At 44.8% G+C, this 22,134-nt stretch overlaps 2 protein-coding genes across 5 annotated transcripts in view; one reads left to right on the top strand and one right to left on the bottom strand.

Annotated features, from left to right (window-relative positions):
• The first annotated feature begins 268 nt into the window (after window positions 1-268).
• ift70 (intraflagellar transport 70) lies at window positions 269-16,229 on the top strand. 3 transcript variants are annotated; one of them, XM_066642350.1, is made up of 19 exons: window positions 269-422; window positions 531-596; window positions 2,697-2,906; window positions 5,966-6,022; window positions 6,359-6,494; window positions 6,732-6,836; window positions 7,083-7,211; window positions 7,350-7,399; window positions 9,765-9,917; window positions 10,398-10,463; window positions 10,780-10,833; window positions 11,663-11,716; window positions 12,048-12,124; window positions 12,224-12,434; window positions 13,545-13,616; window positions 13,697-13,800; window positions 14,127-14,205; window positions 14,938-15,067; window positions 16,083-16,229. In XM_066642350.1, exons 1-19 carry the CDS (start codon window positions 369-371, stop codon window positions 16,217-16,219), a joined length of 1,944 nt encoding a protein of 647 aa, XP_066498447.1. In that variant the 5' UTR covers window positions 269-368; the 3' UTR covers window positions 16,220-16,229. The 3 variants fall into 3 exon arrangements, with proteins under 3 accessions (XP_066498447.1, XP_066498446.1, XP_066498448.1); XM_066642349.1 differs by having other exon boundaries at window positions 11,663-11,728; XM_066642351.1 differs by having other exon boundaries at window positions 288-427; window positions 11,663-11,728.
• Window positions 16,230-17,381: 1,152 nt separating this feature from the next.
• The window catches only part of c13h16orf89 (chromosome 13 C16orf89 homolog), a 5,555-nt gene continuing 802 nt past the window's right edge, over window positions 17,382-22,134 (bottom strand). Inside the window, exons 2-8 of one of the 2 annotated variants that reach the window (XM_066642352.1) lie at window positions 21,758-21,910; window positions 20,141-20,291; window positions 19,770-19,887; window positions 19,352-19,514; window positions 18,409-18,513; window positions 18,215-18,292; window positions 17,382-17,519 (exon numbers count right to left, since the gene is read on the bottom strand). In XM_066642352.1, the coding sequence (XP_066498449.1) occupies window positions 17,416-17,519; window positions 18,215-18,292; window positions 18,409-18,513; window positions 19,352-19,514; window positions 19,770-19,887; window positions 20,141-20,291; window positions 21,758-21,910 (872 nt within the window). In that variant the 3' untranslated portion in view covers window positions 17,382-17,415. The remainder of the gene's footprint in view (window positions 17,520-18,214; window positions 18,293-18,408; window positions 18,514-19,351; window positions 19,515-19,769; window positions 19,888-20,140; window positions 20,292-21,757; window positions 21,911-22,134) is intronic. The other variant, XM_066642353.1, reaches the window with a different exon arrangement.

The raw sequence follows: 22,134 nt of genomic DNA, 5'->3' as shown, positions 1-22,134 counted from the left end.
TGGCTATAGTTTACCAGTAAAGGCAATAGTTTAATCTTTTAAAACATACATTTATGGGAATGTTGTGGTTAATGCATATTTAAAAAGCTTACTGCGATAAATACATTTTATATAAGTAAATATAATTAATCATAATGATCAAACTTTCGGAAAAAAAATAAATTATTTTAAAAATGCTTTCTGCTTTGGATGTAGCATTTGACTTCACTGCTGCAGGGACTTTTATCTTAGCAAGCCAGTCGCCATTTTCTCTGTCGTTGCTAAGCTACCGGCGCTTGTGTTCAGAGCTGCGGCCGTTAGCTTCTGTACTTTATAAGCTTAGGTTTCTTTTTTACGGATACATATATATGTTAAATTAAATATCAGATATGTCACTCACGCCAATTAAAGACGGCGAATACACCGCCACGATTTATAAAATGGTGAGGTAAACCGCTTTGTTTGATTTTATCGCTTTCTTTATTATTCTCGTTATTACTGCGGTTTCTCTCTGTGAATCATACATTGACATATTCTACGTGTTATTTCAGATTAAAGACGGACGCTATGGAGACGCTATACATGTCCTAAGCAACGAGCTTCAGAAACAAATGAAAGTAAGTTCAGTAAGCTCTATATACACGATATAAACGGCTAAATATACTGCTCTGACCTCAGCATGAGACACAAAATGTCTGTTTATTGAGCTCCCCTGAACATGTAGGTGCACTTTCTACAATTGCAGACTATGGTCCGTCTGTTGCTCTGCATACTTTGTTACCGCATTCACCCTGTTCTCCAACGGTCAGGACCCCCACAGAGCAGGTGTGATGTGGTGGTGGATCATTCTCAGCTGCAGTGATACTGACGTGGTGGTGGTGTGTGAGTGTGTGTTGTGCTGGTGTAGAGTGGATCAGACACAGCAGTGCTGCTGGAGTTTTTAAACCCTGTGTCCACTCTCTGTCCACTCTGTGAGACACTCCTCCCTCGTTGGTCCACCTTGTAGATGTAGAGTCAGAGACAGTAGCTCATCTGTCGCTGCACAGTGTGTGTCGCTCGTCCTCTAGTCCTTCATCAGTGGACACTGCCCACTGTCAGTGTTCTATCAGTGACACGAATGAGTTTAAACCCTTATCAACACTGCTGTTTCTGATACACATGTGAGAATGATGCACCACCCTAATATTACCTGCTCTGTGCTGGTCCTGTGGAGATCCTGAGCATTGAAGAACAGGATGAAAGGGGGTTAATAATGTATGCAGAGCAACAGATGGACTACAGTCTGTAATTGTAGAGTTGCACAGTGCACCTCTGTGGTCAGTGGAGCTAATAAGAATGATTGTTTCGTGTCTACACTGCAGGTTTGTCAGTTAGATTGTACCACTGTCAGTAACTTACATCTGCTTACATCTGATTTTTTTTTTGTCAAATGAACAGATTACGGAGCCCCTGAAGGGACATGGTGAGAATTTCTTTGTAAGGTGCTCACGACATACTAAGTGGTGCTCTCGACTTACTAAGTGGTGCTCACGACTTACTAAGTGGTGCTCTCGACTTACTAAGTGGTGCTTTCGACTTACTAAGTGGTGCTCACGACTTACTAAGTGGTGCTCACGATATACTAAATGGTGCTCACAACATACTAAATGGTGCTCTCGACTTACTAAGTGGTGCTCACGACTTACTAAGTGGTGCTCACGACTTACTAAGTGGTGCTCATGACATACTAAGTGGTGCTCACGACATACTAAGTGGTGCTCATGACATACTAAGTGGTGCTCACGACATACTAAGTGGTGCTCATGACATACTAAGTGGTGCTCACGACTTACTAAGTGGTGCTCACGACTTACTAAGTGGTGCTCATGACATACTAAGTGGTGCTCACGACATACTAAGTGGTGCTCATGACATACTAAGTGGTGCTCACGACATACTAAGTGGTGCTCATGACATACTAAGTGGTGCTCACGACTTACTAAGTGGTGCTCATGACATACTAAGTGGTGCTCACGACTTACTAAGTGGTGCTCATGACATACTAAGTGGTGCTCACGACTTACTAAGTGGTGCTCATGACATACTAAGTGGTGCTCACGACTTACTAAGTGGTGCTCATGACATACTAAGTGGTGCTCACGACATACTAAGTGGTGCTCACGACATACTAAGTGGTGCTCACGACATACTAAGTGGTGCTCACGACATACTAAGTGGTGCTCACGACATACTAAGTGGTGCTCACGACATACTAAGTGGTGCTCACGACTTACTAAGTGGTGCTCACGACATACTAAGTGGTGCTCACGACATACTAAGTGGTGCTCACGACATACTAAGTGGTGCTCACGACATACTAAGTGGTGCTCACGACTTACTAAGTGGTGCTCACGACATACTAAGTGGTGCTCACGACATACTAAGTGGTGCTCATGACATACTAAGTGGTGCTCACGACTTACTAAGTGGTGCTCACGACTTACTAAGTGGTGCTCACGACATACTAAGTGGTGCTCACGACATACTAAGTGGTGCTCACGACATACTAAGTGGTGCTCACGACATACTAAGTGGTGCTCACGACATACTAAGTGGTGGTCACGAGATTTTTCCCTAAAAAGAAATTCTCACCATGTCCCTTTAGGGGCTTCGTAGATTATGAACATGGTCACTGCTTAAAAAGTTCACACAGTGATTACTCCTCCTGTTTTTCTCAGTCTAGGGCTGCTCTATCTCTCCTGGGCTATTGCTATTATCACATGCAGGACTTCACTAATGCAGCAGAGTGTTATGAACAGCTTATTCAGCTACATCCAGAGGTGGAGGACTATAAACTCTATCATGCTCAGTCCCTCTATGGAGCGTGTGCTTTCCAAGAGGCAATGAAAGCCACTTTCCTTCTGGACAACCCCTTGAGTCACACTAAGGTACACATAGTTTGATATGGTACACACTTATTGTTTGATATTCGCATGCCAAAAAAGAAACCAGGCATGTCTTGGGCTCACCAGCTTTTTATTCTAGGTAGGGCTGAACGATATGGCCAAAATGTATCAATATAGATAAGAACAATATAAAAGCAACAGAAAAACAGCCAAGAACAAATAAGAAACATAACATCACCATCAAATATAAACCTGTTGGCTTTGTCAATATTAATATTTTTAAACTAAAATTAAAATTATGTAGGGCAGCACGGTGGCGCAGCAGGTAGTGTCATAGTCACACAGCTCCAGGGACCTGGAGGTTGTGGGTTTGAGTCCTGCTCCAGGTAAATGTCTGTGAGGAGTGTGGTGTGTTCTCTCTGTGTCTGCGTGGGTTTCCTCCGGGTGACAGTCTGTGAGGAGTGTGGTGTGTTCTCTCTGTGTCCGCGTGGGTTTCCTCCGTGTGACTGACTGTGAGGAGTGTGGTGTGTTCTCCCTGTGTCTGCGTGGGTTTCCTCCGGGTGACTGTCTGTGAGGAGTGTGGTGTGTTCTCCCTGTGTCTGCGTGGGTTTCCTCCGTGTGACTGTCTGTGAGGAGTGTGGTGTGTTCTCCCTGTGTCTGTGTGGGTTTCCTCCGTGTGACTGTCTGTGAGGAGTGTGGTGTGTTCTCCCTATGTCCGCGTGGGTTTCCTCCGTGTGACTGTCTGTGAAGAGTGTGGTGTGTCCTCCCTGTGTCTGCGTGGGTTTCCTCCGGGTGACTGTCTGTGAGGAGTGTGGTGTGTTCTTCCTGTGTCTGCGTGGGTTTCCTCCGGGTGACTGTCTGTGAGGAGTGTGGTGTGTTCTCCCTGTGTCTGCGTGGGTTTCCTCCGGGTGACTGTCTGTGAGGAGTGTGGTGTGTTCTCCCTGTGTCCGCGTGGGTTTCCTCCATGTGACTGTCTGTGAAGAGTGTGGTGTGTTCTCCCTGTGTCTGCGTGGATTTCCTCCGTGTGACTGTCTGTGAAGAGTGAGGTGTGTTCTCCCTGTGTCTGCGTGGGTTTCCTCCGAGTGACTGTCTGTGAGGAGTGTGGTGTGTTCTCTCTGTGTCTGCGTGGGTTTCCTCCGGGTGACTGTCTGTGAGGAGTGTGGTGTGTTCTCTCTGTGTCTGCGTGGGTTTCCTCCGGGTGACAGTCTGTGAGGAGTGTGGTGTGTTCTCTCTGTGTCCGCGTGGGTTTCCTCCGTGTGACTGACTGTGAGGAGTGTGGTGTGTTCTCCCTGTGTCTGCGTGGGTTTCCTCCGGGTGACTGTCGGTAAGGAGTGTGGTGTGTTCTCCCTGTGTCTGCGTGGGTTTCCTCCGTGTGACTGTCTGTGAGGAGTGTGGTGTGTTCTCCCTGTGTCTGCGTGGGTTTCCTCCGGGTGACTGTCTGTGAGGAGTGTGGTGTGTTCTCCCTGTGTCTGTGTGGGTTTCCTCCGGGTGACTGTCTGTGAGGAGTGTGGTGTGTTCTCTCTGTGTCTGCGTGGGTTTCCTCCGGGTGACTGTCTGTGAGGAGTGTGGTGTGTTCTCTCTGTGTCTGCGTGGGTTTCCTCCGGGTGACAGTCTGTGAGGAGTGTGGTGTGTTCTCTCTGTGTCCGCGTGGGTTTCCTCCGTGTGACTGACTGTGAGGAGTGTGGTGTGTTCTCCCTGTGTCTGCGTGGGTTTCCTCCGGGTGACTGTCGGTGAGGAGTGTGGTGTGTTCTCCCTGTGTCTGCGTGGGTTTCCTCCGTGTGACTGTCTGTGAGGAGTGTGGTGTGTTCTCCCTATGTCCGTGTGGGTTTCCTCCGTGTGACTGTCTGTGAAGAGTGTGGTGTGTTCTCCCTGTGTCTGCGTGGGTTTCCTCCGGGTGACTGTCTGTGAGGAGTGTGGTGTGTTCTTCCTGTGTCTGCGTGGGTTTCCTCCGGGTGACTGTCTGTGAGGAGTGTGGTGTGTTCTCCCTGTGTCTGTGTGGGTTTTCTCCGGGTGACTGTCTGTGAGGAGTGTGGTGTGTTCTCTCTGTGTCTGCGTGGGTTTCCTCCGGGTGACTGTCTGTGAGGAGTGTGGTGTGTTCTCTCTGTGTCTGCGTGGGTTTCCTCCGGGTGACAGTCTGTGAGGAGTGTGGTGTGTTCTCTCTGTGTCCGCGTGGGTTTCCTCCGTGTGACTGACTGTGAGGAGTGTGGTGTGTTCTCCCTGTGTCTGCGTGGGTTTCCTCCGGGTGACTGTCGGTGAGGAGTGTGGTGTGTTCTCCCTGTGTCTGCGTGGGTTTCCTCCGTGTGACTGTCTGTGAGGAGTGTGGTGTGTTCTCCCTATGTCCGTGTGGGTTTCCTCCGTGTGACTGTCTGTGAAGAGTGTGGTGTGTTCTCCCTGTGTCTGCGTGGGTTTCCTCCGGGTGACTGTCTGTGAGGAGTGTGGTGTGTTCTTCCTGTGTCTGCGTGGGTTTCCTCCGGGTGACTGTCTGTGAGGAGTGTGGTGTGTTCTCCCTGTGTCTGCGTGGGTTTCCTCCGGGTGACTGTCTGTGAGGAGTGTGGTGTGTTCTCCCTGTGTCTGCGTGGGTTTCCTCCGTGTGACTGTCGTTGAAGAGTGAGGTGTGTTCTCCCTGTGTCTGCGTGGGTTTCCTCCGGGTGACTGTCTGTGAGGAGTGTGGTGTGTTCCCCCTGTGTCCGCGTAGGTTTCCTCCCACGCGCCAAAAACACGTTGGTAGGTGGATTGGTGACTCAAAAGTGTCCGTAGGTGAGTGTTTGAGTAAATGTGTAAGTGTGTGTGTGTTGCACTGTGAAGGACTGGCGCCCCCTCCAGGGTGTATTCCTGCCTTGGACCCACGGCCACCCTGAACTGGATAAGCGCTTACATACCATAATTTTATGATGATAAAATAATGTAGAACTGTGGGCAGCGCCCTGTAATTGATATTAGTCAGTGACAGATGCTGTAAATAGTGTGTATTGAAATATTGAAAATGTGTTTAAAAATCATATAGTTATTGAAATCATCATGTTTTATTTTAAAATAAAATGAACTGAATTTACATGGAGAGCAATCATCTAAATAAAACGATCTATATCTGTTTCTACCAGATGATAAAGCTGCAAGCTGCCATCAAATATAGAGAGGAGGATTTCCCTGCAGCAATGGTGAGTGTCCATATCTGAGTGTTTCACTTGAGTAACCTCTTCTGCCTGTCAGCTGTGTAGATGCTGGACAGTACTGATACAATTCAGTGTCCTTGCATCCTGAGTGATGTCATAGTGAACAGTAGCCGCCATTTTGAGGATTTAAATGATCACTCATTAAGTTTATCGAGTGCTGCAAGATTAAATGAATAGACAAGCCCTCACCCAGCTCTGAAAACGAGTAGAGGAAAGGTCATTGGGCGGAGTGGCAGGTATGGAAAATTACGTGCTGACCAGTGCACAGCTGGAAAGAGGTTTTGCGGAGAGGAAATTTCACGGGGGTTTTGGCTTCTGCAGGCTCTGGTGGAGCAGCTTCCTGCAGATGACCCGGACAGCGATGTGGATCAGGGCTGCCTGCTGTACAAACTGGGAGAGTTTGAGAAGGCCTGTGTTAAGTTTGTGGCTGCCATGCAAGTGCTGGGATATCAGCCAGGTGAGGCAAGCCAGGACACACACACACACACACACACACTCTAAATCCCGTGTAGTCTACCCAATGTATTACTCAGAGTTAGTTGCTAGGAAAAATAACAAAATGATGTCGGCTTGTTGAGACCTTAGGGTAGTAATTTAGCTTTTTATGGGGATGGTTGTGGTATTCAGATCTCTCGACTCCTGGGGAAGTGTTCTAAAAGCAGCATGGTGTCGTGTTCCTTCTCTCTCGTTTCAGATTTGGCGTACAACATCGCCCTCTGTCACTACAGCCTCAAGCAGTACGCCTCAGCCCTCAAGTACATCGGAGAAATAATTGAGCGAGGGATGAGGGAGCATCCAGGTCTGTTTACAGAGTTTTAAGAGTCCCCTATGATGATAAGAAGCGTGTGGTTTCTGCCCTTTACTTCCATGAATACTGGGTGTATTAAACAGTAACAGATTAATATACGTACAGACATCGGGCGTATCATTTAGTGGCGGTCCCTTTCAAACTGTGTAAATGTTTCCTGATTGATGGACAACACGAATCAATGACAGTTTGGTTCACATCTTGTTTATTCATTTATTAATTTGCTTTTACCCACAGAGCTTGGCATTGGCATGACTACAGAAGGCATTGAAGTGAAGAGTGTGGGTAACACCCTGGTGCTGCACGAAACAGCTTTGATCGAGGCTTTTAATTTGAAAGCAGCCATTGAATATCAGCTAAAAAAGTGTAAGTACGGTTGCTGATGTATCGAACATGCAGAGAAATACCAACTATATCTAAACGTGCCCTCAGTTTTCCATAGCATGCAGAACAAGAGGAAAACAAGCATCAGTTGTTCTGCTGTTTGTTTGTTTTTTTCCACAGATGATTTAGCTCAGGAAGCGCTGACTGATATGCCGCCGAGATCTGAAGAGGTACAGTGACATTCTGTGTATCTGCCTCTTCCCCTCTATCTATCCCCTCTAACCCCTCTCATTACAGTCGAAGTCTGGACTTAGACACAGTGAAGTGTATCGTTAATATCAACGCAGTGGACGTAAAGTGAACTTTTTATGTGAAAAATACAGGATATTAACCCTTAATTCACCTTGAAGAATCTTATTTTACTTTATATACAATAGTTGTTTTCCTTTATGTTTATTTTAAAGATTTATTTATTTGTGTATTTATTTATTCTGTAAATGGCGGCACGGTGTCGCAGTCACACAGGTTTCCTCCGGTTTCCTCCCACAGTCCAAAAACACACGTTGGTAGGTGGATTGGCGACTCAAAAGTGTCCGTAGGTGTGAGTGTGTGAGTGAATGTGTGTGAGTGTGTGTCGCCCTGTGAAGGACTGGTTCCCGCCTTGCGCCCAATGATTCCAGGTAGGCTCTGGACCCACCGCGACCCTGAACTGGATAAGGGTTACAGACAATGAATGAATGAATGAATTATTCTGTAAAAGCATGGGATTCAGTGCAAATTGCTGCTCTGTACAGTCAATTTTTCATGGCCTTTTGGAATAACACTAAAAGTAAATTCATTCATTCATTCATCGTCTATAATCCTTGTCCAGTTCAGGGTCACGGTGGGTCCAGAGCCTACACAGAATCACTGGGCGCAAGGCGGGAACCAGTCCTTCACAGGGCGACACACACTCACACATACGGACACTTTTGAGTCTCCAATCCACCTACCAACTGGAGCTATGTGACTGTGACACTACCTGCTGCACCCACTAATTTTTACAGAAATAATCAGCACTGACGGCTCTTCATCTCTGACCCACTTTCTCTCGTGTTAAACTTCTCCTGAGCTTGGTTCAGTGGCTGTCAGTAGAATCTGTGAGTGAAGGTGAGATGCCCGTCAGGAGACACATATTTTCCAAATCACTTCAGCTCCGACTGCGGGCATGCTTACTCCTGCTCCTTCTCTGATCGATATTTTCACTCGGATGCGTGGACTTGTCTTTGGTTGATGGTGATGAAGCTTTAAAGAGACTTGTAAAGACTTGTATGCCTTAAAATATTGGCCAAGAAATATGTCCTTTATGTCTAATACTGGACTACACTCCTGCTTCATTAAATAAAACAGAAAGAACAGAACACATTCTTAAGTTTCTCCGGGCGACAGGTTTGTGTAGTGAGCAGACACTGTGTAAAATGTGCTATTTGTCATAACTATAAGTTCCACAAATCATGAATAATAGATAAAATGCCTAGTAACTTGTCACCAATCAGATCAGGAGCTAAATGCTTCATAATCACAATTAAATTAGACACAGCTTAATTAGCATGGGCTGTCTCACACACAAATAGTGTATTCCACAGTAAATAGTTAAAACTGATATGCAAATCCTGATGTAGCTAAATCAGAGACTCACACTTACAAATACTGGGCTCAGTTCGTTCAGCGTGTTTTAAAAGCATTGGACTTGTACTGAAATCTCTGACAGTTTTAACACCCAGGGTTCCCTTTAATTCCCCTGTGTTTGTGCTGTGGCTGTGAGAAGCGAAGCCCAAACCTGCTGCAGGAATGATGCAGTTCTGCAGAAACACGCCACTGCACCCGCCGAGCATTTAATGAATCCAAACAGAACGCCTGGCTTACATTAAACACACTATGTTTGTTAGTCCAGATAAATGTCGTAGAGGGTACGCAGTGTTCTCTGTGGTGACACGGCCGGATGTTCCGGAGGTCACTGTCCAGACAGAAATCTCTCGTGTTCATTATCAAATCATAATATCATTCAATCATCAAACCTTACTTACATTTCACCTAAAAACACACAGTTGATAAGACAACAATCAGCTCATTTTAGTTTCAAAATACTAGGTTAAAAATAAAAGGTAGTAGAAATAAAATCAATAGGAAAAAATAGATTATAGAAGATTACATAAAGTAAATTAAATAAAAACAAAATGAGTTAGTGACTTTAGAAACGTCTTGTGCTTAGAACCATGAAGATTATTGGTCTAAATCTAACAACCTCAACTTGTTTGTCATGGAAATCATAATTTAGTACGTCCTGTTGTTTACTGCCCTCTAGTGTACACCTCTGATATGGCAGTTGTTTATTAAAACCAGTTACATCTCACGGGATCTAAAAGGAATGGACAGGTAGTCCTCCTCCAAACGAGTTCTTAAAAGAAAGCACAACATAATTTGTGCTGCTTAATATTGTTGTAGAGCCCCATAGAACCCGAGACTAGTGTTCTCATTGTTTTAGCATTTTTCAAACTGAATATCACATTATTATTATTATTTATTTATTTATTTTTATTTTGCCCCCTCTTCCAGGAGCTGGACCCAGTGACCCTCCACAACCAGGCTCTCATGAACATGGACACAAAGCCATCTGAGGGCTTTGAGAAGCTGGCCTTCCTGCTTCAGCAGAACCCTTTTCCTCCGGTCACTTTCGGCAACCTGCTCTTGCTCTACTGCAAGTACGAGGTGAGGCCATGGTCAGTTTGACACATTGTGAGGTTTTTAAAAATGTATGACACACTGCGTACTATAACAAATGGACACATGGGTAAATATAGTCCAGGTTTCCACAATCCAGACGTCCGGCACTGCTTTTTATAGCTATGTGACTTAACAGTGCACCGCAAGAAAACCACACGAGAAGCAGACTTTAGACACAGAGCGTAATTTTACTGATCGACTACATCTGGGACATGGAAGACATTGCACAGCCTTTCCTTTAGAGGAAAACCTCGGCGTGTTGGTAACATCCTGTGTGCCTCTTTCACTACTTTCCAGTGAGAGCATTTCTTTCTGTCTTATGTAACAATACCCCACACTGTGCTTTCTGCTGTAATATGGGGCTAAGCTCTCCCTGCTGTGCCGTGAAAGTGGGAGGGTTTTTTTTTGACCGAGTGCTTTGTTATGAGAATAAACATTCTCTCTTTCCTCTGCCTTTGTTCACAGTACTTCGACCTTGCTGCTGATGTGATGGCTGAAAACGCACACCTTACTTACAAGTTTCTCTCACCAGTAAGAAGAGTACACACTCTGCCTGTGCCCTGCGTTCACCTTGTTACGACTGTGATTTGTTCAGCTCCAGAAAAAGCTGTTGGAACCTCAGTCTGACTTCGTTAGCTCATTTTATTGTCTTTATTTTCACTGTTTTGCTCTTGTTTCTCAAAATTCTTTACCAGACTTCACTCATTTACATTTTAAAGACAGATGAATGTCAGAATACTTCATTTGTTTAAATATTTCTTTAGAACCTCACAGTGTTGAATTGTATTTGAAGCAGAACTCTGAAAGTATTTCTATGCTTGAGTTTGGTTTATTTGTCCGTATGCAGTACTTGTACGAGTTCCTCGACGCCATGCTGACGTCCCAGACGGCTCCAGAAGAGGTAACAATGCTCTTAAGTCTGTTTTTTAGTGATTTACACAACATTTAGTTCCGATAAATGATGGGTGTCATTCTTTAAAATAAAGTTGGAAAATGGAACTTTGTTTTCCATTTAGTTCACGTTTCAGTTTAAACTGAGTAAAGTTCTCATGCCATGTGTAAAATACAAAAAAAGCAGCGTCATAATTTTAAATCAGAATAATACTAATTTAAAAAATTCTTCCCATTAAATGCCTTCTGTGTGGAGGATTTTGATCAATGTAAATGAGTGAATGAGTGAGCGCAAATTAAAAGCCAATTCCATGAGGGTTTTGAATTAATAAAACTTCACTACGGTTGTTAAGACAAATGAATGCATTTCAAATTAGTTACTGAAGAACAAGGAATGAATCTGAAGGCGTTTGGTCAAAACCACAAGTGCTTCCAATTTCAATGAACTAGTCCTGGCTACATCTGATTAGCTGGAAAATTAGCTGAAAAAATTTGCTGGTATCCAGTTGGCACCAACAGTGCTTGCATTCCTCTGTGCTGCTAGAACTACTTTTTTTGGCGGAAGGAATTTCTGAAAGCGCTGAAAACCATTGTAGATCAAAATGTGTTGCTTTAAATGTAGTTATTGTACATTATGACCTTGCTACAGAAACACAGCACTTAATTACTTGATACTGTGTTTACTTCCTTTCACATGCTATTTTATGAAAAGCAGTTAAGCTTTTATCACTGGAAGGGTCACTGTGACTCAGATCATTAACTGAAATTTCTACTGCTCAAATGACCATAGTTTACTGTATTGTTAATGCTACATTTTTTTTTTTCCATTACCCTTCTAGGCCTTTAGGAAGTTGGAAGAAATTGCTGGAAGACTAACGGAGCAATTACGCAAGGTTACCAAACAGGTCACACCCTCTGTCCATTTTCCTTCAGTTCGTGACATTGAGCAGACTCAGAAGAGGCAGGGCATGGATGATAATAATAATATAGTGAAGATTAGCTGAACGTTTTGTTCTGTTTGATTTATTCACCAGATAAATTCAGCATAGTAAATAACCACATTTGGACACAAAAGTGACTTATGTTCTTGTAACCTGCTGTAGTTTTGTGTGCCATATTTAGTTCTCAGTGAAACAATATTAATAAAATGTGAACGGGCAAAAGGCCTGTGTCAGAGAGGCAGAGGCTGCAGAAACACTGAACCTTAGGTTGTGTCCCCCGCAGGTTCAGGAATCACGGCGTTCGAGGGACGACGAAGGGCTAAAAAAATCTCTTGAAGACTATGATCAGGTTCTGGAGGAGTAGGTCAACAGCTGTACACCTTGCTCTTGAAATATTGACTTTATTCCCAGATATTTTCATACAAACAACCGTCTTTGTTATGTTTATTCATGTTACAGGTACATTCCTGTGTTGATGGCACAGGCTAAAATTTACTGGAACCGAGAGAACTATAACATGGTGGAGAAGATCTTCCGCAAATCAGTGGAGTTCTGTAACGAGCACGACACCTGGAAACTCAACGTGGCTCACGTGCTTTTCATGCAGGAGAACAAATACAAAGAGGCCATCGGCTTCTACGAGCCCATCGTCAAGAAACACTACGACAATGTGAGGGTAGAGTCTTTACGAAACAGTGTGGTACACGTCATTCGCTTTAAATAGTGTTTAACAAAGTCATTAAACGTGATTTAGTTTGAATTGTCACAGTGGTGGTGAATGGAACCAGACGTCTGACTCTGAAAGCACCTCCTCACCCAGAGCTGTTACATTAAATGTTACGCTGCCTGACGCCCAGAGACACTGTTGTATTGAAAGGAGGTCATCGGAGCAGGGCATCGTACGGCAAAATAGTCCCCCAGGGATAATCAGCTTCACTGTACTGTACTGTACCTGGAGTGGATAGTACACAATAATAGTAATTGTAACATTCTGTGGTTCCTATTACTGCCACTGTACATTTAGCAATACACAATCTTTTAATTATATTTTATTATATAAACACTGCAGCTCCATCTTAATGACTTTGTTTACGTCTGCAGGGTGCAGAGATACAGAATAAAAAATAAGGGAGATCCCCTTAATAGCACTTTAATAAATCTTATCACTCTATTACAGTAGTATCTTATACATATGGGTCATATGTGCTTTATCCCTGTTGTCATATAGTAAAGTAATGTTGTAATTTGCAGTAAATGCTTGAAATGAACAGGAGTTAAAGGTGCACTAGGCAATTTCACCAGAATGTCTGTGTTATTTACATTGACCTAAATAGCCACCGGAGGTCATGCATCCCGAATCCCGACCAATTCAGTGCTGACGTTTTCAAGGTGAAGCAGATGAGCAGCCGTTCCAGTGGTTGCTGTAATCAGATCATTTGCACTTGTTGGATTATGACTTAAAATCGTCTAGTGCACCTTTAAACATAGGGCTAGACCCGACAAAGCACTCGAAATGAAAAAAAGACCAAAAGAAACCATGTTGTCTGTTTGTTCTGCCCTCGCTAGCTGGAACAGTGTAACATTCAGGAGTGTCCCTGCAAGAGAAAGCCTTCGGTAAAAAGAGTGGTGTTTGCAGAGTGTTCTCTCAGTGGTTTTTGCCTGAATGCATGGGACAGTGTGTTGTCTGGAGCTTGCTGTTTTAATTTTTTGTGCCGTTTGTTTGTGCTCGGATCGCAGCCGTGAATCAACAACTGAATAAGAGCTCTGCTTTCTCCCATAGATCCTCAACGTCAGCGCCATAGTTCTGGCGAATCTGTGTGTGTCCTATATCATGACGAGCCAAAACGAAGAGGTATTTGAGGTGTTTTATAAGCGTTAACTCAAGTCCCTGCAGGTTTCAGTGTATTTCTGACACGTCTCCTGTGTTTGAAGGCCGAGGAGCTGATGAGAAAAATTGAGAAAGAAGAAGAGCAGGTGTCTTACAATGATCCAGACAAGAAAGTCTTCCATCTGTGCATCGTCAACCTTGTGATCGGGTACGCACTTCTGAAGACACCTATACACACTGCACATCGCTTTCTTGGAGGATAATAATTTGACTTTATTTAATAGAGTAGTTCACATTGTCTGAAAATAAGAGATGATCAGTGAGTGATGAATCCACACCGAAGCCAAGGCTGAATCACCAACGTCTCCCTACACCCCATGTAGTGCACAGTGTAGGTCATAATATAACAATGTCGGCTGCAACCCATGGATGTTTTAATTGGCCAGTGATACGGACCAGTGCTGACCCATTGTTTCATCAGTGTCTGCTTTACAAAATAATGTTTGAAATATTTACTGTTAATTGTTGTTGCAGGACATTGTATTGCGCTAAAGGGAACTACGACTTTGGCATTTCTCGTGTCATCAAGAGCCTGGAGCCGTACAACAAGAAGGTATGTCATATTCTACCTGTTTTTTTGGAAATTCTGCACCATACAAGGAGTTTGTAAAGTTTCAGATATTCAGACTCATTCTCTGCAAAACTCTGAAAAGCAGAAGTTATATTTATCACTCTACAAATAAAGAAAGCCCAGCTAAGACCAGCTGAGCAAACACTGAGACATGTTCTCACCCTCCTTTGGGCAGCACCCTGCCGAGCTACAGAACCAGGGAGCTACCGCACATTTGCTGTTTTTCTCTTCCACTCATAGTCATAACATTCAGTTTGATAATATTAATTGTGTAATAAAGTGAGTCATTAGAATTGTATCACTCTCTCATCTGAGTGTCACGGTTCACTGCGGGACCCACGTTTACGCGGCAGTAAAAAGGCAGCGTTAAACAGACGTGTCCTGAATACACTAAGCAAAGACAAGATCCGAACAGGAAGAGAACTGATGTTAGGAAGATAAATTGATTCTGCTGCTTGTTGTGAGCTGTGTGTGGCTCGTCGTTAGTAGGAACTGGTCCTGATTTAAATGGCGCTGTGGTGTTTGATCCTTGTGATGTTTTGAAACCAAGGGGTAAGATATGTCCTTGTTCCAGCAGTGTCTCAGGAGTTAGGCCGTGTTTTCATACTCAGTGCTCTTCTGTGAGGCCTCACACGTCTGGTTCTGTTCACCACCAACGTAAACTGATCACTTTCAGTGACAATCGACTGATTTCAGTGTGTGGTGTGATTTCAGCTCGGCACAGACACATGGTTTTACATCAAGAGGTGCTTCCTCTCTTTGCTGGAGAACATGGCCAAACACATGATCATGCTGCGAGACACAGTGGTGCAGGACTGCGTCCAGTTCCTGGAACACTGCGAGAGTAAGTATCTCCAAACATGATCTGCTTGCTGATAACTGTGGCTCTGTTATTGTTTTCTGATCATCATTGCTAAGCTCTGAGATGTCAAAAGAGCCCCACTCTCATAATAAGACCACAGTCTGGTTGTGTCCAACAATTTATTAAAAACCACCGCTGTGTAAAATCAGGAACCACCCTTTGTTTATTTAATTCCCAGTCCCAAGAGCTAATAAGTGCAAGTTATTAAATTTCTAGCCGTATTTCTGAGATTAGAGCCAAGATAATAATCAAAAACATGCATGGACCAGGAATTAATCCGATTAGAATTAAGTGATACACACAAAGAGGGATTCAAAACAATGGCACGGGACCTGGCTTCGCACCGAAACATAACCCTTAGATAAACAGCACTTACACAGTTCATTTTCGAGAGGTCAAGCTTCAGACCTGAACACATTCACGGCTGTTGTGTCCATTCTTCCACTACGAGCAGCACAACTCGTCACTGTGGGTCTGAAAGGACATGGAGCTGTTGAGAGGCCACTACTGAGAAAAGGAAATAGACACAAAAGAATAAGGAAAAGGAAGCTGCTGGTTTTCTCAAAACAATGAACTAGCCCTCAGCCCCAGAGCTGAGACTGCAACCAACTTCTAAGACTGAACTTTTAGAGCTGTGTAAAGATATCCCTGCATCCTGGACCAGGGGATTAAGGACAAAGGCTGGATGCATGAAGATTTAAACTTCTCTGTACACGTAATGCATGGATTTAGCTGAAAAATGTTTTATTTAATGTCTGTTTTTGACTGATGACAAACTTAATAATTAAATCTGTACCTTTAAGAGCCATTGTGCTGTCTTTAAAGGCAGTGACATATGTTCCACATTACAGCATATTAGCAGCCGAATGTGTTTATTGGGAGTGTGTTATTCAGTCGGGGATAAAGTGCGCCGTTATCGAGGCTGAGGCGCTAATTAAATTTCAAGTCTGTTTTTTCTCAGTGGGTCTAATTATTATTATTCTCTCTCTCCCTGAAGTGTATGGGAGGGACGTGCCGGCCGTTATCGAGCAGCCCCTGGAGGAGGAGCGTATCCACATCGGCAAAAACACAGTCACCTACGAGGCTCGCACGATCAAGGCTCTGTTCTACGAAGTCATCGGATGGAATGATTAGAGTTAATACAACTGTCAGGGTTTATAACGGTTTTACAGGAGGATCCTAAACATCAACAAAATCAACAGATTCAAAGAGAATAATTACTACAGAGCTATATGTTTGTTTTAGAATGAAAAAACGTGTTTGGCGTAGCTTTGTGGATACCTCCACTCTCCTCTAAATAGCAGACTATGGTTTGATTGGCAGCTCAGGCAGGACACCACACTATAATTTTTCAATGTTGATGGTGTGAAAAATTAACAATGGCCCATTCTCTTCCTTTTACACAAGGGAAAGCAGTTCTGGGGTCGTAAGGTCGTATACTTTGGTCAAAACCCCTTAACGTTCAACCACCACCACTGCAGCATACACCTGCTGTCTAAACGTCCCTGTTCCAGCACCTGATAACGAGCCGCTCAGCGTTCACCTCGACCCTGAGCTCACAGCAGTGACGAGCATGGAGCCTTCTCTTTCTTCTCATTTCTTATTTCTCTGTGCCCATCTTTGCACTCTTACATAAACCCAGGTCCAGTGCTGTGATTGGTGAGACCCCGACAAGGGGGCGGGGCAATTCTAAAGTCCATTGACGTGATGTCAGAAGTGGCTCAGACTCAGAATCAGGCTCATGTTCTGACTGAGTGGTCTTGTTTCGGTGTGTGTGTGGGTTGGTGGACTCCAGATGTGCACTTGCCCTACACAAGTACATTTTCTTTTATAGGTCCCCTCCTCTTTAAATATATCATTTTCATTGAAGTACAGGCCAAAGTGGATTTACAGATCAGTGATCTCTGTTTATTTGCGTTTTACCTGTGGGTTTGTTGCTGCTCAGTGTGTCGTTTCTTTTGAAAAGCGCCTCGACTGTGAGATTCCAGTCCTTGAGTCCACACTGCTCGAGAGAACACGCTGTTACAGGAATGCAGTCAAACATTCACTACTCAGAGTGCTCTCCAGGTCTTAAACAGAAGGTCCCTTAAAATCCTGCTTTAACTGAGCACCAGGAGTGAATCACACTCACACGTTTATTTCTCCTTCCTTGTCTTGGGTTGCGTTTGAGACTCGCGTATCCTTCATTGTCTTTGTTTTACCAAAGCATCTGTTCTAATTTAAAAATGTACAGAGCGTTTATTTGTTCTTTTTACTACAGAATAAAAAAGGCATGCGTGTTAATGATTAGAACTCTGTCATCTTTTTAAAACAGGTCCACGTCCAGAGCGTTAGGTCAGAGGCCTCTTTGTAATATCTTGTTCGGACAGGTAGAAGTTGAGGTAACCACCCAGAGCACTCACTGCCACGCCGGTCATGTGACTCGAACATCCATCTACAAACAAGTAAACACACAGTAGTTACCAGCTCAGCGCAGTCAGGACAACATTACTGCACCTACACAAACAAACAAGCGTCTAGAAAGGGTTATTCCTGAAAGCGTGGCTTTACAGCAGCTGATAGTTGATGGAATAATGTTTCAGAAGGCTTCTCTCTCTCAGAGGTGCTGTGTTTGTTACGCAGAGAGATTTGCAGAACCCCAGGTCTTGCGCGGTGGTTAGGAGTCGCGTTTTCTTTCTCTCACACAGTGGTGTAATTGGATTCTACTGTATTCACGATGTTTGGGCGTGACATTAAACGAAAGATCAAGAGTTCAAAGGCATGAGATCATTTAATAAACAGGTCGCCAGTCATTCACGTCCCATTGTGTTTACTTCTGCGTTTGTTTACGTGAGAACGAACAGCACCGGTGTTTCAGCCAGTCGCTGTTTTCCAGTTTTCTCTGGTCTCTCTGTTATGAAGCCTTTATATGGATTTGTGTGAAAACAGTTATTTTTTTGTTATTTATGTTTAAATAAGTTTTGATTCCAGTGTCTGAACACTCACAGTCCATTGCTCTTTAAAAAGGGCGTCACTGCATTATTACGTGATTATATTATCATTATATCAGTGTCGTAATAAGGGTCTTAAAATGACACTAGTAGATGTGTGTGGTCTGTAGCTCAAAAGCACTGTCCATGTGTCCATCACCTTGTAAAGTCTTTTCTCTTCTCTTCACGCGCTTGTGGGGCGTGTCCAGGAATTCCTCAAACATTTGCGAGTAGTCTTCTGGGAGGAGAAACAGAAACACGACACCGCTGCAGTCTGAGGGGCTGCTTTAGAGCAAGGAGCATGATGTGGAAATCACGAGCCGTAATTCATAGATATTTTAACTGTATATTTACCGTATTTTCCAAAGCAGCCCAGTTCTTTGTCCTGCCACAGCAGAATGTGCTGCAACCAGTCAGCTTTATAAAAGTCAGAGAAGCCGGCCAAACCACACAGAAGAACTGGGAATGAGAAAAGAAAGGTAAAATAAATAAATAAAATTAAAAAGGGAAAAAAATAAATAAATAAATACATGTCCAAATATTTGCGGACACATTCTCCTCAGAAGAGCACTGGATCAAAAGAGAGGACACTGTGGAGCTGATGCACATGAGCCTAGTTATTGTCCCTCTGAAGGAGGAGGAGCTCCATACAATAGCACTGGGACCATCTAACATTAGTCTCTGACCTCACCGATGTTCTTGTAGCTGCCATCAATACTCACAGCAAGTTTCATCTAATTCATTCATTCATTCATTATCTGTAACCCTTATCCAATTCAGGGTCGCGGTGGGTCCAGAGCCTACCTGGAATCATTGGGCACAAGGCAGGAATACACCCTGGAGGGGGCGCCAGTCCTTCACAGGGCCACACAGACATTCACTCACACACTCACACCTACGGACACTTTTGAGTCGCCAATCCACCTGCAATGTGTGTTTTTGGACTGTGGGAGGAAACACCACACTCCTCACAGACAGTCACCCGGAGGAAACCCACGCAGACACAGGGAGAACACACCACACTCCTCACAGACAGTCACCTGGAGGAAACCCACGCAGACACAGGGAGAACACACCACACTCCTCACAGACAGTCACCCGGAGGAAACCCACGCAGACACAGGGAGACCACACCACACTCCTCACAGACAGTCACCCGGAGGAAACCCACACAGACACAGGGAGAACACACCACACTCCTCACAGTCACCCAGCGGGAATCGAACCCACAACCTCCAGGTCCCTGGAGCTGTGTGACTGATACTACCTCAGCAGGTGTCCATAAATAGACACCCACTGTTTTCTATGAAGATGTCCTGCGTTTGACCGCTGAAGCCATTGCTGATGATCTGCTGGTTGCTCTTCATCATGTTTGAGCAGAAGATCCTCTGATAGTGCTCCACTGTGATGTTGACACGAGACAACCTCATATCTCCTTTAAGCATCCGGGAGCATCCTTTCTGAGAACACACACACACACGCGATCAGCCATAACATTAAAGCCTCTATTTTATCAACCCCACTGACCATTCAGGGGCACTTTGTAGGTCTTAGACTGTAGTTCATCTGTTGCTCTGCATACTTTGTTAGCCCCTTTTCACTTTGCTCTTCAATAGTCAGTACCCCTACAGAGCAGGTGTTCTCACCACGTGAGAAAGAACGGTGTCATATTTAATGTGATGGGTGCATATACAGAGGTGAGAGGAGGCCGTTACCATGGTCCCGATCATGAAGTAGAGCAGCTGGTGAGAGAGGGAGTAATAAGAACATCCGAATTTAGTCATCGTGTCTCTGCAGGATTTCGTCACGATGCACGGCGTCCCGTTGTCCTTCCTTTCAAATATAATCACATTTATTATTATTATTATTATTATTAATCAAATGGTTCTTCACTTCCTGAAACAGCTGTTACACCGACACCGACAGCGAGTGGCCTGTATTTCTGTATTTATTCGGATACCGTGCTAATCGTATTTTAAACATGGCCACCCTCCTGTGGGGGGTGTGAAGCAAAAACGGGTTCCTACAGGACTTCAAAGCAATCCTGGCTAAACTAACTGCAGCTGAATGTATTAGTTCCTCTCACCACGTTCCCAACAGCAGTGTCATGCACTTGTCCCCCAGCTGCTCGTCGAAACACTTGGTCCGTCCGAGAGACGAGTAAACCAGGGAGGGGTCAGTGTAGGTCCAGTCTCGAGGCAGGGCCCAGAAAGACGTTTCCAGGATGGGTTCAAACTCTGTAAACATCACTCAAATCACTCAGGACCAAGATTTTAACCCATTTTCAAAGTGTTTCTAACTAATTTCTCAAATCTGAGATTAATTTTAATATTTGACATTAATTAAAAATGTATAGATCCCTCATTTATTTTAATGAGTTAGTGTTCATATGCATTCATTCATTATCTGTAACCCTTATTCAATTCAGGGTCGCGGTGGGTCCAGAGCCTACCTGGAATCATTGGGTGCAAGGCGGAAATACACCCTGGAGGGGGCGCCAGTCCTTCACAGGGCAACACACATACACACACATTCACACCTACGGACACTTTTGAGTCGCCAATCCACCTGCAACGTGTGTTTTTGGACTGTGGGAGGAAACCGGAGCACCCAGAGGAAACCCACGCAGACACGGGGAGAACACACCACACTCCTCACAATCACCCGGAGGAAACCCACGCAGACACAGGGAGAACACACCACACTCCTCACAGACAGTCACCCGGAGGAAACCCACACAGACACAGGGAGAACACACCACACTCCTCACAGACAGTCACCCGGAGGAAACCCACTCAGACACAGAGTACACACCGCACTCCTCACAGACAGTCACCCGGAGGAAACCCACTCAGACACAGAGAGTACACACCACACTCCTCACAGACAGTCACCCGGAGGAAACCCACGCAGACACAGGGAGAACACACCACACTCCTCACAGACAGTCACCTGGAGGAAACCCACGCAGACACAGAGAGTACACACCGCACTCCTCACAGACAGTCACCCGGAGGAAACCCACGCAGACACAGGGAGAACACACCACACTCCTCACAGACAGTCACCCGGAGGAAACCCACGCGGACACAGGGAGAACACACCACACTCCTCACAGACAGTCACCCGGAGGAAACCTAAACAGACACAGGGAGAACACACCACACTCCTCACAGACAGTCACCCGGAGGAAACCCATGCAGACACAGAGAGAACACACCACACTCCTCACAGACAGTCACCCGGAGGAAACCCATGCAGACACAGAGAGATCACACCACACTCCTCACAGACAGTCACCCGGAGGAAACCCACGCAGACACAGAGAGATCACACCACACTCCTCACAGACAGTCACCCGGAGGAAACCCACGCAGACACAGAGAGAACACACCACACTCCTCACAGACAGTCACCCGGAGGAAACCCACACAGACACAGAGAGAACACACCACACTCCTCACAGACAATCACCCGGAGGAAACCCACGCAGACACAGAGAGAACACACCACACTCCTCACAGACAGTCACCCAGAGCGGGAATCGAACCCACAACCTCCAGGTCCCTGGAGCTGTGTGACTGCGACACCCACCTGCTGCGCCACCGTGCCACCCTTTAGTGTTCATAACACATTTTTAAACTTTGATCCCTGAGGCGTGTGTGTGTGTGCGCGTGTCTGGCATTATGAAATTGAGTTGTACCTTTGTAATATTCAGGGTCTGTGTCCTGCAGTGATCTGACGGCATGGGTCAGGCTTCTGTCCAGCTTTTTGACGAGAGTCACGGCCGTGGAGCGCTGAGACAGACTCACGAAGTCGGAGTGAGGCCAGGACCTCGTGGCCTCCTGAAGCTGCGCTAATTTACGGGAATTAGACGTGGGAATATTATTAATATTTCTATGAAAATGTATTATTACCGAGAGAAGGATATTACCCTGAGAGCTGAATACATCTCAAGTCTGTTACATTTATCACATCCTGTTTATTGTAGGAACATATTGACAGGTGTTTGGATTTATGGTCATTATTTATCATTTAAACCACACATTAACACTCCCATGTTTCTATGGCGTTGGCACT

This window comes from Hoplias malabaricus, chromosome 13, assembly GCF_029633855.1.
Source record: "Hoplias malabaricus isolate fHopMal1 chromosome 13, fHopMal1.hap1, whole genome shotgun sequence".
NCBI classification, from domain to species: Eukaryota; Metazoa; Chordata; class Actinopteri; order Characiformes; family Erythrinidae; genus Hoplias; species Hoplias malabaricus.
This window is presented reverse-complemented; position numbering and strand designations above follow the sequence as displayed.